This window comes from Labrus mixtus, chromosome 15 (genome assembly GCF_963584025.1).
Source record: "Labrus mixtus chromosome 15, fLabMix1.1, whole genome shotgun sequence".
NCBI lineage: Eukaryota > Metazoa > Chordata > Actinopteri > Labriformes > Labridae > Labrus > Labrus mixtus.
The window spans coordinates 8,839,602-8,857,990 of record NC_083626.1 but is presented as its reverse complement, the minus strand read 5'-3'; the positions used below and the strand labels follow the sequence as shown (position 1 = coordinate 8,857,990).

Here is an 18,389-nt window from a genome sequence, read left to right as displayed (position 1 = left end):
TTGTCAAGTTCAAACCGCCAACACCCACCATCCCTCCACCCACCAGAAAACCGACCCCCTTACCTCCCACTGTCCAAGCTGCTACAGCAACATCAACAACATCAACATCAACAGCAGCAGCAGCAGCAGCAGCAGCAGCAGCAGCAACAACAACAACAACAACAACAACAACAACAACAACACAGCCCCCTCCCACAGAGAGGGGGCTCCCCACCACAACAGCTGTCCCTCCAACAACCACCATCACCACAGCGACTACACCCACCTCCCCTAATGCTGAACCCACCTCACTCCTTACGCTCGCCACCACCTCCCCCCTTGTCCAGCTCCTCGGCCAGTCCACCACCATCCACCCTGACGTCACCACCAATGGCGGATCCCCCTTCTATGTGGAGGAGACGACAGAGGGAAACAATGGCACTACGAGGGGTCTTTTGAAGGAGAACTTGACTGAGACCTGGGATATCTCTGACAAAGTTCCCCACACTACATTACCCAGCAGCACTAGAGGCCAGGTAGACCCTGAGCTGAGATTCATAGAGCCCTCCGGAGAAGCAGCGGGCTCCTCCTCTGATGTCAGCTCCACCACCTCCAGCAGAGTCTCCCTCCTGATGGACCTGTCCGTCAGCGATGGGGAGGAGGGGGACCAAGCTGAAGAGAAGGACTCGCCTCTGTGGCTGAATGAGGGCGACAACCCGGAGGAGGAGACACGTGTGGACTCTGCTACAGGTTCAGCTAGTGTCAGTGAAAAGTCAATCACCTACACACCATCCCCTGAAACAGTTATCGAGCCCATCTCTGAATCCGCAGCAGACTACCAATCAGATCCTTCGACTGACTCGTATGTCCGGGTGAGTGCAGAAGCAGCGTGCGCAGTCGAGTTCTGCTGACCATGAAAAAAAGACTTAAGGGTTAAACCATCTTGTGTATTTAAAAAAAAAAAAAATCCTAAAGCAAAGCAGAGTATTTCCAAAAAGGTTTGTCTTGAATTGTAAAGCTTTAACCTCTTAATGGCAGGGTCGGTCATTTTCAAAAACTAGCCTGATTTTGAAAGCCGCATTCCCTCAGTGCGCCGTCTGCACCCCCTCCCCTCTGTGCTCCCTCTAAAGCCACGCCCCCTCACTTACATGCACGAGCGCCGTTCCTCCAGAAGCAGACCTCAGCTCATCGCTTTGAGTGTGGGCTCGTGCATGCAAGAGGTAGAGAACGAGCAGGGAGACAGGGAGGCGTCTGATTGGTTCATCAGATTGGTACCTCGTGGCAGACATTGGTTAAAGTTTTTACAGACTTACAAACTGCTACAGATGATGGATTTTCTCCGTTCCCTTTTCAGAGAACATGAGTTATTAATTTCAAACTTCAAATTACCAAACCCTGTCTTTAAATCAGACATCCATGCAGAGCTACATGGTCCTCTATCCACAGCAGTCAGAAATACTGAACACTTATTTTCTTTATTGGCTCTCCTGTCAACAACAACAACAAATGACCGACATCAAATCAATGTAGTCAAAGATGCGAGGATGAAACTGAGAAATCCAATGCACCGACCTGACAGCTCTTATTGACCCAGCTCTTCATACCATTACCGTCCGCCTCGTTCAGATAATAATGTTTCACTCATGCAGAACACACACTCTCTATTACAAGCTCAGGAGAGTTAATGCCCCTCATCATGGCATGGTTTCTTTTTTCTAGTCTGCTCCCTCAATGTCTTTTTTTTGTTTTTACATCCTATGCCTCATTCTGTTGTGTGTTTTTGATTTAGTGGGCACAATTTCATACTTTTTGCAGTTCTTTATGTCCTCAGTTTCTGGCAGTTTTGCTGGACTATGTACAGGATTGGATAGCTTCTTTCATCTTGATGTTTATTTATTGATGCATTTGGACTAGTTTAATACAAAAATCACTTTCTTTAGTTTGTGTAAAATACGACCTTCAGTCTACAGACCACCTAAGTGTACTCCCTGTACAACATGTGAACGTCTGAAACTGTGAAATAAGTTCTTCACAGAGCAGATTTTCACATTGTGTCGTCCGTAGGCACTTAAGGGTTAATTTGATCTCTTGCTCCATCCTCTTTCCCCCTTTGTGTGTAGTTATCTGTCTTTAAATAATGGTTCATGATGTGCCATCAGGAATGTCCGTGTGTGGAGAACATCCAGGATTCTTCTCTGCTCCCTGTGAATGTGGAGAGAAAGATCACTCTGGTGGGACAACACCTGCACCTGTTTCAGGTAACAAAACCGTCCAATAGCCTCATGTTTGAAGGAAGAATGGGCGACATGTTACACATAAATTTAGCAGTAGAAGTCTCTCCTGTCTAAATGTGTCTCTGAGTCATGACTCTCTACAATGAGAGAGAAGCTCGAGTCCCGCTGGCTGTGTTGTTGTCAGAGCCGTGTTTACATGGACGGGACGGCCGGCTCCTCCCCTTGTGTATAAAAGCTGTTTTAGTCAAGAACTAGAGAGAAGAAGAAGAACATACTCACTGATTATTTGAATGTTAGTAAGAGTTTTTAGATCACGCTCATTCTGTGTCATTTCATGTGCAATGTGAAGCTACAAGCTAACTATAGAGCGCTAACATTAGCATGCTAACACAACAATGCAGGACACAGGCAGCTGCAGCTTGAGCCGAGGACAAATTTATCTGCTGCGCTAAACTTCTATGAGTGAATTTGATTGAAGGGGGGGGTTGGAGGTCTGACGCTGGCGGAGGCTTCAGTATGGCGGAGGTGTCTTCTTCTTCTTCTTCTTCTTCTTCTTCTTCTTCTTCTTTTATGCTAATGATGTTCCAGCAGGATGTACACTGTATAGGGTAATGCTGCCCTCCACAGTCCAGGAGTTTGTTGTTGTAATGTTTGTAGAGACACTGATGACTAAAGACTCGTCTCGTACCATCTTCTGTTTCCCTTCTCGAGTCCGAATGAGTTGATGTACCGTGTGTTTCTGTGTCTGCTTCAGGATGAGAGTTTGGACTATGAGTGTGTGTTGGACGTGGAGAACGAGTCGGTGGTGGTGGACGCCTCCGTGGAGCTGGATGCTACACAACCATCAGTCTACTTGATCACCTGCCAGCCGCACCAGGTCAGAAACAAATCACCCTGCGACCATTTTTATCATATCTGTTGAACCACCTGGCTCAGGCATGGTATCAAAAGGAGGAGGCCACACAAAGTTACTTATTCAAAGTTATATTAAATTAACTGAAATAATCATACATACATGAACTTCATTAAGAAAACATCAAACCACACAGGAATGAACTGAGGTTGTTGCAGCAGGCCCAGCTGAGAGAGAGAGAGAGAGAGAGAGAGAGAGAATTTCTCTCAGACCAAAATGCCTTTTCTGAAGGCCGTACTCAGCTGAGCAGGCACCAGCTGACGACCCTCCAAGCTCCACCCACATGCCACCTCCAAACAGCCATACAGAGCACAACAAGACTGAGAGGCGTGCAGTAGAAAACAGGCAGGAAGAGGGAGGGGGCGTCACATCTGGAAACAAACATATCTGTTTCTTTTAAACGCTCTTCAAGTTTGAGTTTTTTTTGTCTACAACAGTAATAAATAATTAAAGTTTGTGGAGGGTCTTGCTTGGTGTCAACTCCGCCTACTGTAACTTCAGTAAAACTTTAAAAATAACTCTGTTTCTATCGCACTTTTCTTAAATAATAAAAAACAGACACGGCAACAGGATAGGATAGGATAATACTTTATTGATCCCCAGAGGGGAAATCCGGGCATTGCAGCAGCAAGACAGAGAAGGAAGCAATACAAAATTCACAGGATAGATAAGATAAATACAGATAGAAACAACAATACGATGTACATACAAAAGAATATAAATAGTTAAACAATACAGGACAATTACGAATTATGTGTAGTGGATGGCTTCCTGAGAAATAGAAAGTGTAAGACAAGAGCAGAGAGGAAGTAAAGTGTATAAAAAAGGATCTGATAATGTGAGTAAAAGCATCAAAATCCATCTGGCTTCATTCATAATGACACTAAGTCAGAGTAAATCAATAAACAGAAAGCCATAACCAACAGCAATAAAGCCGAGGCATGCTGTATTTACAGAAATCTATCATCTGCCTCTTCTCATGATGTGCTGCGTGTTTCCTTGCTGTATCTTGTATGAGCTTAGTTTGACACTATTTGCACCAGCTGGGCATGTGAGTGTGCATATCATCAGCTCATAACGTCTGTCACTATCAGTGCTTTAACTGTTTATCTGACCGTGCTGTTTTTCAGTACGCTTATTCTGTTTTCATGGAGGAATATCCAGCCAAGATCAACGTGAGGAGGAAGAACTTCTTCCTCATCGACAGCCCCGAGGATCTCTATGGTGAGACCTTTTTATACTTATTGGGGATCGAACCCTTGACCTTCCGTTAGGGAGACGGCCGACTCTAGCAACTGAGCCACAGCCGTCCCCATGAACTTATTTTATGTTAAACTGATGTCACTGACTCTCCTCTCTCTCTTCTGTCTCAGTGACTCTGTTTAACTGCTCAGTGGGTCGCTCAGACTGCAGCCGGTGTCGCACTGCCGACCCGAAGTACGGCTGTGTTTGGTGCGGGGGTTCTGCCAGCTCCCACTGTGTGTACCAGGACTCCTGCAGCGATAAGATCCAGCACACCTGCCCTGCACCTGTCATCCACTTTGTAAGAATCCTTTAACCTTTATTTAAACTCTTTCCAGGAGGAGGAGGAGAGGAGGGGAGAAAAGAAAAGAGTAGGAGGAGAGGAGAGGAGAAGGAGGGAGAGGAGAGGAGAGGAGAGGAGAAAGAGGAAGACTTTAACTCCTCATGATTTAAATTGTGTATCTGGTCTTTTGTTCTGGAAAACATCCCTGTCAGAAAACAAGACATAATATGAACTGTCATCTTCGTTTTATTAGTTTAAAGTCAGGGGAAGTTTGTATCGCACGATCAGATACAAGACAAAGTGCTTTAGAAGAATAAAGATGAATGTATGGATGTCTTGAATGTGCTGTAGTCACGCATGTTGGCGCTTCTTTGTGTGTCTGGAAGAAATGGTGAAATTGTTGCGTTACAGTGGCAGGTTATCTGAGCAGATAAAACACAGACATGACATGTGCTGTGGGTAGAGACCGAGAGAATAAGATCGCGGATACAAGCGACTGAAATTAGTTTCCTCCAGAGGGTGTCTGGGCTCATCCTTAGAGAGAAAGGGGGAGGAGCTTGCTGCTCCTTCCACATCAAAAGGAGCCAGCTGAGGTGGTTCGGGCATCTGATTAGGATTCCTCCTGGTCGCCTCCCTCGGGCACGTCCAACTGGGAGGAGACCCAGGGGTAGACCAAGTGCTCGTGTTAGGGATTATATAAACCTTTTGGCCCCTCAGAATCCCCCAGGAGGAGCTGGAAAATGTTACTTGGGAGAGGGACCTTGTTTACTTTTTGTCCTTGAAACTCTTATTAAACCTGACAAAGATAATCTGAGGTTGCTGGAGGCTTCATATCTCAAAAGTAATTCCTATATGTGCATAGACCTGAAACCATTTAGTGTTTTATAGACAAGTAATAAGATTTAACCGTCAGTCGAGCAGACAGGAAGCCAGTGCAGAGATTTACAGACTGCTTGTTAATGTGCTTCACTTTCTTAGTGTAGTGAGAACATGAGCTGCAGCTGTCTGATTGATTTTTCCTTAAGACGTATAAAGACACCCTTATGATCGTCTCATCTGCTGAAAATAACCACACTGACACGTTTTCTGTACGTATTTTGGACTTCAATTATGACATATATTTACGTCTTATGTTGGTATTAGGGTGTTTTTTTCTGTAAATATTTAGATCAGACACCAGGGTTTCCACAAAACTCCCGAAAAAAAAATAAACTCCTGAAGTTTTCAGGGCGGGCTGCAGGTGTGAACGCAAACAGAAGTTTTCACTCTGACTTTCTCTGGAGTTTCTCTTCCTGCCTCCTCGACATATTTTATCTGCAGACAGTCTTTGTGAGCTGATGTGAGAATACAGCAGGATGTAATCAGGTGAATTCACCACCAGTGAGTGATAGAGGGGGGTGACATTTAGTCCCTGCAAAACGTGCGCGACCATAGACTGTCTGCACGCCACCTGTATGATCGTGCACAACATGAACCTGCTGCATCAAGTTTCCTGTTCTCCAGTATATTTAGTTCATATTATGATTCTGCAAAACTACACGTAGCATTGATAGAAATGCAAATTTTCTCATTATAGCGTCTTTTAGCGGGCTCTGTTGCTTCGTACATCACTTGTGTTTTTTTCTTTTTACATCATTTCTAGCTTTAGGAGACCGCCTGCTTCCCACAGGAAGTGTCTCCTGCTGTGAGGCGCTTATATGAACGACCAGATCAGCAGGATTTCTGGGGCAGTCCTCCAGAAATTCTCTAAACATTTCCAGGAGTGCATATGCAAAAATGGCTACAGATTGATAAATTCACTTTTAGTTTGAAAAACGTGTCAGATTTGAATTCCTCCATCTGACAAACATGACGCTTTCATCAACAGCAGCTCTGCACAGCCGCATTTTGGCCGATATTCAAACTTAAGTATGTTAAATTTATGTTCTCTTGTGGTACAGTTGGACCCTGTTTCAGGTCCTGTGGAGGGCGGGACAGTGGTGACCATTTCCGGCTCTAACCTGGGTCAGAGAGCTGAAGACATCCAGAACTCGGTGACAGTGGCGGGAGTCCCCTGCAGCGTCATCCACAGCAGATATGAAGTCTCCTCAAGGCAAGTCATCGTTCCAACGGGTCATGAACTGCTTTTAAAAAATAACTGTTTTTTTTACCAACATTTTCTTATTTTGACAACCTCATGTCTTCGTCTTGCAGGATCGTTTGTGAGACTACGAGCAGTGGCGGCGAGAAGAACGGTCAGGCCTCGGTCAAAGTGAGGGGAGGAGGGCTCGGACTGTCAGCTCAGGTCTTCAGCTTCCAGGTAAATTAATTTGACCTTTTTTTAGGCTGCACTCAAGAAACCAGTATACTGAGAGAATTAAGCAAACACATGAACGATTAAAATAAAAACAGCCCTCCTGCTCGTACATCTGTAGTAGTGACCATTTTCTCAGACTCTTACTTCCTGCTCGTACAATATTTGCATTAAGCTGTTAAAATGGATAAAAAAAACACAAACACTTAATTCTTTTTGTAACAGGCGTTCTCTTTCTTGCTGTGAGTTTGTTGATGTCATCGCAGCGCGATACCAGAGCAGATTTTAACAGCTGAAATCTGTCTCCTATAGATCATCGTTCAGAAAACCTTCTTCAAATTACTGTTAAAAACACAACAGCTAGAGAGTAACTACACTGCAGCAGCCTGAGGGTTGATGTTGGTTTGTGTGTACCTGCTGAAGATCAGTCATCAGAGTTCTCCTCTCCCCTCGAGCTTTATTTCAGGAGCTTTATTTCTGCAGTGAGAACGCGGCTCGTCTGAATTTTACATGACGGTTTTAAAAATTTAAAGACCGTACTCTGAGACTCTTTTGCAGACCAAACCCTTCACTAAATCAATTCGGCGACTGAACTCAAAGTTAATCAGATAACATTGGGGGGAGTTTTTATTTTTTTTAAAAACTGCAGAAAGCCGAGTGTAACCTGCTGTTTTTGTAAAAACCCCCGCTGCTACATCTGCTACACCCTTGAAGCAAGTCCTCTCATGCTCAAGTGAGTAAACAAGCATTTAGAAAACAAAGATATCTCCTGGGCATTTTCACACCCGGATCACAAGCAGCACTTACTTTGAATTTGTGCATGTTTCCTTCTCTGAGTTTGGTTCAGCTGCAGATATGAGAGCGCGGTAATGGCTGCTGGGTGTGGACCAAAACGGACCGCACAGAGACCTCGCTGGAGGGGGGGGGGTCCCTCTGGAATCATTCTCAAACTAATCCTGTAATGCCTCATTAGGAGAAAGTGATACACATGTGACCTGTCAGCAATCTCATACAACATCAGGAACACCGACTGGCATTGTGTGTAACCATGCAGTGGCTGTGTGAGGTCTGAGTAATCAAGGTGACGTCAGCTCCCAGCGTCCAGCGTCGATTAATCAGGCTTCACTTGAGATTGTTCCTCGTTAAATATAAGTGAAGCAGCGCAATGCAATGAAGTAACATGCCTCCTTATTTACGCTGCAGTAAAAGGATTGTAGGTTTTGACGACGGCCTTTAATTAATTGGCCCGAGTGACACGTTAATGAATTGCTTTACGACAGGCTGGCTGTGAGGCAGCCCCTCCAGCCTTTCCCAGAATGCCCTGCCGTCTCTTTTATCTTCCCAATAAATCACACGCTCTGTATCGGATTATTGATTTCACTTTCAGTCATTCATCTTTCACCCCTCTCCTTCTTCTTCTTCTTCTTCTTCTTCTTCTCCTTCTTTTCCTCGTCTCTCCACCACCAGGATCCTGTACTGAGCAGCATCTTCCCCCAGAGAGGGCCCAAGGCGGGGGGCTCGGCCCTCACCATCAGAGGCCGCAGGCTGAGGACGGGGCACCCGAGTGAGGTCAGCGTCCTCATCGGGGGAGTGCTCTGTATGGTGTAAGTGACGACTGATTTTTAACAGTAGAAGTTGTAATGGTATCAGTTTGTTGAAATATCTTTAAACCAAATGGTTTTAAAAAAAACGTCTTCTGCTCAGGCTGAACATCCAGGAGGATCAGATCCGCTGTCTGACCAGAGGCAGCAACAGGACGGGAGAGCACGGCATCACTGTGCGGTTTGGAGGGGCAGAGCGCCATCTACATGGTTTGGTGTATCATTACACCCCAAACCCCAACATCACAATGGCTGCTCCCTCCAAAAGCTTTCTCAGGTAGTTATCTCATCTAGTTTCAGTCTGTCAGTGAGCCGATCTTTTTTTAATATTTAGAGCTAATTCAGCCTGAAATCTACTTGAGAATTTTTTTGTTAAGTTTCTCTGTTCAGATCTTTCTCCAGAGAAAATGTGAAAAGAGGAGACAGGTTGTCTTTCATTATTTTTATATGAACCATAAACATGAAAACAATGACTCTGATTTCTTCTTCAGTGGGGGCCGGATCATCAGAGTCTCTGGTAAGAACCTGGATGTGGTCCAAGAGCCCAAAATGAGAGTGACCCTCAGTCCCCCTGATACCCTCCCTCCAAGGAGGAGGAGGAGCATCTTAAGGAGGAGAGAGGGGAGCCTGAACAGAGGACAGAGTCTTCTGGGTTCAGTGAAGAGGTGGAGGAGGATCGTACCCGAGGCGGACTGCCCCGAGGGAACCCTCTGTCATGTCAAACAGGTGAGTGTGTATGGTCTTACAAGAAAACCTTTTATCTATGCGAGTCTATAAATATCTTTGATAAACCTGATGTGCCCGTGCTCCTCCAGTACGAGTCTCTCTGCACGGTGAACAGCTCCTCCCTCATCTCATGTCCGACCCCGGCTGTGGGCCAAGAGGCCAGGAGGGCCAGGGTCAAAGTCCACTTCCTGTTGGACAGCCTCCATTTTGACTTCGGCAGCGTGGGGAACGAGGCCTTCAGCTACGAGCCCAACCCTGAGCTTTACTCGCTGAACCGGAACGACCCCAACACGGCGTACCACCACAAACCTGGAAGCATCATCTCTGTGGAGGTGGGACGAAAACACATGAAACACCATCCAAGAAGAGTGTTTCACTACCCAGGCTTTCACACATTCCTTTTTTTTTTTTTTTTTTTTAAACGTAGGGCGAGAACCTGGATCTAGCCATCTACAAACATGAGGTGGAGGCTCGGATAGGGGAGGGGGTGTGTTCGGTGAAGACCCTGACCCACAACCACTTGTACTGTGAACCTCCGGCTCAGCAGCCATCGGTGACCGGCAAGAAGCAGGACGGCATGGACAGTCTGCCTGAGTTCACGGTGAGACATGAGAGCAGCCTCGACAGTGCTCAGGAAGTGATTTAGTCCCCACAGGGATTTGAACTGGTGGCCTCCTAGTTTCTAACCCGTGTCTCAACAGACTGAGCTGCTAAGTGTTTTCAGAATCAGAATCAGAATCAGAATCGGGTTTTATTGCCAAGTACATTTACACATACAAGGAATTTGGCTTGGTGTATTGGTGCTAAACAATTAACAAGGAAATAAAGCAGAACTAGCAACAACTTAAATAATACAGTATAAGCATCTATTATAATATATAAAATAGAATTTAAAAAATGTAAAATATAAGATATAGAAAATAAAGATAAACACAAAATGTACAAAATGTGCAACGTAGAAGCTGTGCAGTGGACTATAAGTAAAACTCTTAATGTGTGTAACTACTCACAGAGTACATTATGAGTTATTTTTTAAATTTGGCCTGACTTAAAAATTAGTCTTACAACTCAAAAGTCTCAGTATAAATCAGGCTGAATTGGACAGTAGTTACCCTGTGGCAGCTGTAGGACGGCTGTGGCTCGGTTGGTAGAGTCGGTCGTCTCTCTCTGGAAGGTTTGGCTTGTTCCCTAGCTTCTGTGGCAACATGTCCGATGTGTCCTTGGGCAAGACTCCTAACCTTGAATTGCTCCGGCTGACTTATGAATGTGTATTAATGGATTAGTTACTTCTGATGGTCACAGCTGCCTCTACCATCAGTGTGTGAATGTGTAGGTGTGACCTGCGGTGTAAAAGCACTTTGAGTAGTCAGAAGACTAGAAAAGAAATATACAAGCTCAAGTCCGTTTACCATTCAGCCTCCTTCTCTGTGTAAAACTCTACATTTGTGTTTCCCAGGTGAAAATGGGGAATCTGAACTTCTCCCTGGGCAGAGTCCAGTACGACACTCAGGCTCAGTCCACGTTCCCGCTGGAGGCTCAGGTCGGAGTCGGCGTGGGAGCCTCCATAGTGGCTCTGATCGTGCTCATCATAGTGCTCATATACAGGTAAACAAACATGTGCTGCAATGTTGAGAGAAATGAGCTTCAATGATACATACTTCTTGTTTTTTTTGTTATCAGATGAAAGCCTTTTCTTCTTTCTTGACCTAAATGTTTTTTTTTACAAATCAAATTGAAATGATCAGGAGGAAGAGCAAACAGGCCATGAGGGACTATAAGAAGGTTCAGATCCAGCTGGAGAATCTGGAGACCAGTGTGAGGGATCGCTGTAAGAAGGAGTTCACAGGTACAAAGCTTAAAAACAAAAAACTACATTAATTTAAAAAAATAAAAATAGGGCACTCAAATCTCTAAACCCCTCCTCCTTCAGATCTGATGACCGAGATGATGGACATGTCCAGTGATCTGGTGGGTTCAGGGATTCCCTTCCTGGATTACCGGGCCTACGCCGAGCGCATTTTCTTCCCGGGCCACCAGGAGTCGCCACTGAGACGAGATCTGGATGTCCCAGAGAGCAGAAGGCAGACTGTGGAGCAAGGCCTGGTTCAGCTGTCCAACCTGCTCAACAGCAAACTCTTTCTCACAAAGGTCAGACAACGGGCAGGAAGTCTAAAATCACATGTTTAATTAAGGATGAAATTAAATATTTTTATAACCACACTTCACCCCAGCAACAGATCGTTAACGATGACCTTCAAACCCGTATTCTCGTCTTTTTATCTGACTCAGTTTTTACAGTAACTTGCTCTTAAAATTTGTCAAATGAGTCAAACTTTCTTATCCCCGTTGTCTCTGTAGTTTATTCACACTCTGGAGGTGCAGCGGACGTTCTCGCCCCGGGACCGGGCCTACGTGGCGTCCCTGCTGACTGTGGCGCTGCACGGCAAACTGGAGTACTTCACAGACATCCTGAAGACTCTGCTCAACGATCTGGTGGAGCAGTACGTGGCCAAGAACCCCAAACTGATGCTCAGGAGGTGAGAGGCGGAGTCAGTCAGCGGTTTATACCCACAAATGTTCCTCATGTTGTTTGCTTACATGTGCACGTTTCTCTTCTCCAGAACGGAGTCGGTGGTCGAGAAGCTCCTGACCAACTGGATGTCCATCTGTCTCTTTACCTTCCTGAGGGTATGTTTAGTGGTCTCTCTCTCTCTATCCACTGTCCTATCTCTCCAAGAAAGGCACAAAAAGCCCCAAAATAAATCTTAAAAAGAAAAAAAAAAAGAATACCTCATCCTCCCCCACAAGCGGTCATTCTGCTCAGAAGTCAAGGTGACCGCTCGTTTCAAATCGATCAGGGAAACACTCTTAAATTGAATTCTGTTGTTAATGACACTTTGATGAGCGTCCCCCGTCTTCATGTCCTCGTCCAGGAATCAGCGGGGGAGTCGTTCTACATGCTGTTCAGAGCCATTAAGCACCAGGTGGATAAAGGACCCGTGGACGCTGTGACCGGGAAAGCAAAGTACACGCTGAACGACAACCGGCTGCTGCGCGAGGACGTGGAGTACCGCACGCTGGTGAGAACACACACAGTCACACACACACACACACACACACACACACACACACACACACACAGAATACAGGATGTTAGCCAAGGAAAGGTTTCATATATCACCTGTTTTAGAGGTGTGACAAAACAGTCAAGAAAACTCAATGTGTACACAAGAGTAACTTTTTTCTTGGCTTTATCCTCCTTTTGTTGTGTGGAGGGAACCTCAAAGTTCATTTTTTGGGGGGTTATCTTTTGTTTGCATTGTCACTGCCCATAAGAGCTCTGACATGAGGTCAGCCAGCCCGGTTGTTTTGGGTTTCATGCTGATTGCACGGTTGAAAAGAAGACGCTGTTTTGCTCCTGTCGACTCCACTGTCGCTCCATTCGTTTGTGTTTTGGTCCATTTTGTTGCGTTTTGTAAAGCTGCATCGGCTTATGTGTTCAACCACTTGGTGTATGGTCACATCACTAAAGATTCATCTTGTGCCTGCAGAGGATTTATTTTTAGTTTGGTGCTTTAAAAAGAGGCGGGACCTCGTGATGACATCATAACTGACACACTCCCCCACCTCTAAAAAACTCTGCAACGTAGCATCATAACATTTCCACACATAGTGAGCGCTCCTTCTCATCTGTCCAGACCCTGAATGTCGTGATGCCAGCTGCAGCCGCCACTGGAGGCGCTATAAACCAGACCGTACCCGCCAAAGTCCTGGACTGTGACACCATCACCCAGGTGAAGGAGAAACTTCTGGAACAAGCGTGGAAGGGAACCTCCTTTTCCCAGAGGCCGCACATCGACTCCTTGCACCTCGGTGAGATCGGTTTATTTGCACGATTTCAGTTTCACTATTTCCACAAACGTCTGCAGCAGCTTACATGAGGTTGCCCAATCATTTCTCCCTGCAGAGTGGCGTGCAGGTGTAGCCGGTCACCTGATCCTATCAGACGAGGACCTGACGTCGGTGGTACAAGGCTCATGGAAGCGCCTGAATACACTGCAACACTACAAGGTCTGCACAAGTCCTACAAAGAACCATTAGTGCACACACAAAGTGAAGCTGTTTTGAAACGGTCTTGTTTAACCTCGCTGCAGGTCCCCGACGGAGCGACGGTCGCCCTCGTCCCCAGGAACACCAAACATCTCCTCCATGACAGCCACGACTACATGCCGGGAGAGAGTGAGTCTTGTTGTGCTCAACCAATAAAATGTTTCCTAAATAGATTTTCTGTTCAGTATTTTGACATCAAACTTTCCACCAGTACAACAGGTCATATATATATATATATATATATATATATATATATATATTTTTTGCATGTGTTATAACAGAATTGGAAAAGTGCAGTTGTAGTTGTAAAGGTGCGCAGAGTCTGAATGACCAGCGGGGGGCGCTGTTGGGCTGTGTACGTGTTCAGGATGATCTGTGCTTCTGGATGGCAGGAAGTGGAAAAATTTAAATAAAAGTCAGATTGTTTGTAAAAAGCGGAGAGAGATAATCCAAACTGCTGAATGACGAGTGTTTCTGTCATAGATTCAAAACTTAGAGTTTCTATTGCAGTCAGATCATTAACCACGGTCATGACGAGTGTCCATCAGAACCAAACTAATAAATCCATACTTTTTTCCTTTCAGAGACCCCCATGCTGGACGACGGGGAGGATGGGGGAGTGAGACTTTGGCACCTCGTCAAAGCCAACGAGGAGTCGGAGTTGCCCAAGCACAGGAGGGGCAGCGTGAGGGAGAGGGGGGGCGAGAGGGCCAAGGCCATCCCCGAGATCTACCTCACTCGCCTGCTCTCCATGAAGGTAAGAAGAAAGGCCTGCCAATCTGTCATGCTTACATTGTCTTAATGATTTTTTACTAAGAGTCGAGTCTGCAGTGTTAAAGTTGATGTTTCCATCAGTGTCAACATGTGAAGCTGCTCCATTAGAAATGTTTCTAAAGGCCACGCCCAGCGTATATCTTGACCTAATTCTTAGAACATTTTGCTGATATTTTTACTTCAGGCCAACCTCCGGATCAAACAGCTGTTAACATGGCTGCTGGTGCATTTTCATAAAGAATCCATAATATCAGACTTATTCCATCATGAACCTACATAATTCAAAACATATCAAATATTCATCTTTAATATTTCTGTTGACCTAACACACCGCATCGCCTCATTTTTCTCTCAGCTTAAAGTGGTTAAGTGTAAATGTACCAAAATGTTTGAGTGTTAAGATGCAGGATGCAGAATGTGAGCTGGATTAAGATTTGATAATCAATCATGTGTATTTGTCTCTCTCCCTCTCTCTCTCTCTCTCGCCCTCCCTCTCTTCTCTCTCCCTCTTTCTCTCTCTCTCTCTCACCCTCTCTCCCTCCCTCTCTTCTCTCTCTCTCCTCCTTCTCTCCTCGCTCTCAGGGAACGCTGCAGAAGTTTGTGGACGATTTATTCACCGCCATCCTCAGCACCAGTCGTCCCGTTCCTCTGGCCGTCAAATACTTCTTTGACTTGTTGGACGAGCAGGCTCTGCAGCACGGCATCGCAGACCCTGAGACCATCCACATCTGGAAAACCAACAGGTACACTGACCAGCAGCAGCAGCAGCTTAAGAACACAGAGCTGAAAGCTTAGTGACGGGTAGCAGGCCAACATCCAGTGGGTCGCCATGTGAGAGAGGTTATAAACATGATTCATGGGGACTAACAAGGTTTCCCCGTGCACAGCCAACCCACATCCTCAGGTGCCGGTCGGTTGCAGGAACATACAATGAAAAAAATCAATGAAACCTTGGCACGCTGAAAATGACTTTACTGTCACATTATTGAGAGCGAACAACCTGATTGTTGAGCATGACTCATGGGGAGTTTAATCTGAAGGTTCCTCCTGCAGAGACACCACACACACAACATCTGGACAACAGGTGACTTGATCTGAAGACATGTACTACAGGGTTTTCTTTTAGTATCTGATGCCATGTCTGCATGAGCACAGGTACCAGGGCTACTTATAGATCTATGTATGTGTGGAGAAGGTTTGGAAGATTAAAGAAAAAATCCTACTCAGGACTTCTTCAGCTTTTTTAGATTTTAAAGCACTCTCTTTTAAGAATGTCCAAATGTTAGCTACATTGACTCTTTTCCATACCGTGTTTTAAAACAATACAATCTCAGTTATTTGGAAGCTTGATAGTATCAAAGAGATCCAAAGGTTTTAAAAACTCTAAGGTCTCCAGGAATATTTTCACCCAAAGCTGCCAAGAACTAAAGACTGTCTTAGACCCCGTGTCCAGCTAGTGTTTTTTTCTGGGCAGAGAAGCCCGGGTCATTTGGGAAGATGTTTTGACTCTGCACCAGATTTCAAATCTAAACTAAACTGAACTCAACAAAACGCTGCACCAAAAGTGATTTGACTGAAACCAGGATGTTTGACGCAGACTCAAACATCTGTTGTTAGCTCATGGCTGCCCTGTGAATTGCATCAGTGGGTGATTTCTAACAAGTTTCCATCCTCCGTCTCGTCTTTTGTAAAAACAGTCTGCCTCTGCGATTCTGGATCAACATCCTGAAGAACCCTCAGTTCATCTTCGATGTGCAGACCTCAGACCACGTGGACGCCGTGCTGTCCGTCATCGCTCAGACCTTCATGGATTCCTGCACCATCGCTGACCACAAACTGGGACGGGTGAGCTCAGCACTCTGAGGCACTGACAGATTGTCCTGGCTGCTAACAACAACACATATATCTTATTCTGTCCTCTAGCTGGGTTTTGCACTTCATGCATGGGTAAAATGGGGTCCTATGACCTTTGTGTTATTCAGGACATGTTTCTCCATTTGTCTTCCATGCACAGGACTCTCCCATCAACAAGTTGCTGTATGCCAGAGACATCCCGCGCTACAAACAGATGGTGGAGAGGTAAGAATATGGCAGCCAGTTGCTCCACTGACCCCGGGCATGAAAAACATTGGGGGGGGGGGGGGAGTGAGGCCTAGGACAATCTGTCAGTGCCAGACAGGGTAGACTGAGCCCGCGGGGTTTCCATGCATGGATGGTCGGTGAGCAGACGCTACACTTACTGCTGTCTGCTGCACGCTGGAGCCTGCAGATTACACCGGTGATGTATTAAAACGTTAAACACAACGTCTTGTCTGTTTTAAAGAGGATAATGGCTGCAGAAAACTGGGATCTAAATCTTTCTCTGCACACATTCTCCCTCACTGATATGAGAATAGACCACAATTTAAGGTTCAGGGCCACAGAAGGAAAGTTTACATGTAGTCAAAATTTTAAACACAAAAGCTAAAGCATGTTTTTTCCTTTTGCATAATCATGTTGCATGTTAGGCGAAGACGCCATTCTGTTAAGTTACCTTCGGTGTTAAATGCAACAACATTGTGCGTTCAGACTTTAGGGAAACAGCTTTTTACTTCCAGCAGGGGGCAGCAGACTTCAACTGACAGCTAATGTTTCTAATGTGATTCAAATAAGTTACTGTATAACCACATGTACACCTAACACACACCTAACACATACACACACCTAACACACTTTATCTGATAATGATTTTATACTTCTGTATTTACATCTTGTTCTAAACACTGGGTAGGAAACTGAACACAGTTTTTATTTGGGCATTTAAAGTGGAAATCTGATATGAATAAAGCAGCTTTAAGCGCAAGTCTTTGCATACACATTTCATAAGAAACTTTTCATCAGCTTTCAAACATACCAGGATTTTGACTCAGGTTATTTTTGCTCTCTTTATAAAAAGGTGAATCCCCAAAATTAAACTCATGTGTATGATCCTAAGTAGGACGACAGTGCAGCGATGAGGAACGCAAAAGGGAAGTTTGAGAGAGAGCGTAGCACCGAGGCAGCCATCAGCAGCTCGTGTATGTCCAGGATGAATGTGATTCAGTTTGCGTTACTGCAGTGTCACAATCAAGTTTAAGGAAACGCTGCTGCTGCTTTCGATGCACGATGTTCAAAAGACAAGTGTCAGTGATTTGTATTGCTCCAGATTCAAGTTGTGGAATACCTTCAGTAAAGTTTAAATAACAATAGAGTGTTTTTATATTTGTGTTTTTCTGCCCTGGCTCGTCTCCCTGCAGGTACTACGCAGACATCCGTCAGACCATCTCAGCCAGTGACCAGGAGATGAACTCGGCTCTTGCAGAACTCTCTCGCGTACGTTACCCGCTCTTGTATTCCAATTTTGCAAAAACTAACTTTTTTTTTTTTTTGGAGGCGCAGGGTTGAAAGCATAAATCATTTCAGGCCCTTCTGGGTGCGTGCTTTAACAAGCTACATGTGGAGTCTGAAATGAAATATGTATGGAAAACCAATGCAGTTTTGAACACCCCCCCTGACGCTCTATTTTTACTCTCTTAAAACAGAATTATACCGCCGAGGTCAACTGCCTTGTGGCTTTACACGAGCTGTACAAGTACATCAACAAATACTACGATCAAGTGAGTATAGCCCAAGAACATGAGTGGTGGGTTTGACGGCGTGCCCGTCTGTGGTACGGCTGCATTTCAACATCATTTACCATCTCTGTGTCTCTTCAAGTGTTCACAGTGAGACAGGAGTTAAATATTCAAACCTCCTTGCACAGCACTTATCACTTTATTATGACTGTGTATCTTTAGCCTTCTGTGTTCTGAAGCCAGGTTTACACTGTACCGTTCTAGCTAACACTGTGCTCACCCTGTACGACCCGATTTTGGAGTCCGACCCGAGAGCTCACTCTATGACGAGTTAAATCGAGACAAGCTTCCTTTGAAGTCTCCCACGGATGGAGTCTGAAGTCAGCTGCCTGATATGTATCGTTTAAGTACAAACACTGGCAAGAACAATCCCTCATTTACACACACGCGTCACCAATAAAAACAAGCTAACTAGGGGCGCTGGTGGCGCAGTCCATGTATGGAGGCTGTAGTCCTCCAAGCAGGCGGCCCAGGTTCAAATCCGACCTGTGGCTCCTTTCCCACATGTCATTCCCCTCTCTCTCTCTCTCTCTCTCTCTCCCTGATTTCTGACTCTATCCGCCGTCCTATCTCTCCAATAA

At 45.3% G+C, this 18,389-nt stretch overlaps 1 protein-coding gene and 1 long non-coding RNA gene across 4 annotated transcripts in view; one reads left to right on the top strand and one right to left on the bottom strand.

Moving 5' to 3' along the window:
- The window catches only part of LOC132990359 (uncharacterized), a 65,449-nt gene that overhangs the window by 35,359 nt on the left and 11,701 nt on the right, over positions 1-18,389 (bottom strand). The gene's annotated exons all lie outside the window — the stretch shown is intronic.
- plxnb1a (plexin b1a) overlaps positions 1-18,389 on the top strand; it is a 66,634-nt gene that overhangs the window by 44,489 nt on the left and 3,756 nt on the right. For 2 of the 3 annotated variants that reach the window (XM_061058569.1, XM_061058570.1), the window contains exons 11-37: positions 9-851; positions 2,139-2,237; positions 2,968-3,090; positions 4,257-4,350; positions 4,500-4,669; positions 6,592-6,743; positions 6,845-6,950; positions 8,412-8,548; positions 8,649-8,822; positions 9,037-9,271; positions 9,361-9,603; positions 9,699-9,872; positions 10,728-10,876; positions 11,017-11,117; positions 11,202-11,419; positions 11,630-11,808; positions 11,893-11,959; positions 12,205-12,351; positions 12,970-13,144; positions 13,239-13,342; positions 13,426-13,510; positions 13,966-14,138; positions 14,738-14,898; positions 15,853-16,000; positions 16,170-16,234; positions 17,431-17,506; positions 17,716-17,790. In XM_061058569.1, the coding sequence (XP_060914552.1) occupies positions 9-851; positions 2,139-2,237; positions 2,968-3,090; positions 4,257-4,350; positions 4,500-4,669; positions 6,592-6,743; positions 6,845-6,950; positions 8,412-8,548; positions 8,649-8,822; positions 9,037-9,271; positions 9,361-9,603; positions 9,699-9,872; positions 10,728-10,876; positions 11,017-11,117; positions 11,202-11,419; positions 11,630-11,808; positions 11,893-11,959; positions 12,205-12,351; positions 12,970-13,144; positions 13,239-13,342; positions 13,426-13,510; positions 13,966-14,138; positions 14,738-14,898; positions 15,853-16,000; positions 16,170-16,234; positions 17,431-17,506; positions 17,716-17,790 (4,473 nt within the window). The remainder of the gene's footprint in view (positions 1-8; positions 852-2,138; positions 2,238-2,967; positions 3,091-4,256; positions 4,351-4,499; positions 4,670-6,591; positions 6,744-6,844; positions 6,951-8,411; positions 8,549-8,648; positions 8,823-9,036; positions 9,272-9,360; positions 9,604-9,698; positions 9,873-10,727; positions 10,877-11,016; positions 11,118-11,201; positions 11,420-11,629; positions 11,809-11,892; positions 11,960-12,204; positions 12,352-12,969; positions 13,145-13,238; positions 13,343-13,425; positions 13,511-13,965; positions 14,139-14,737; positions 14,899-15,852; positions 16,001-16,169; positions 16,235-17,430; positions 17,507-17,715; positions 17,791-18,389) is intronic. The other variant, XM_061058571.1, reaches the window with a different exon arrangement.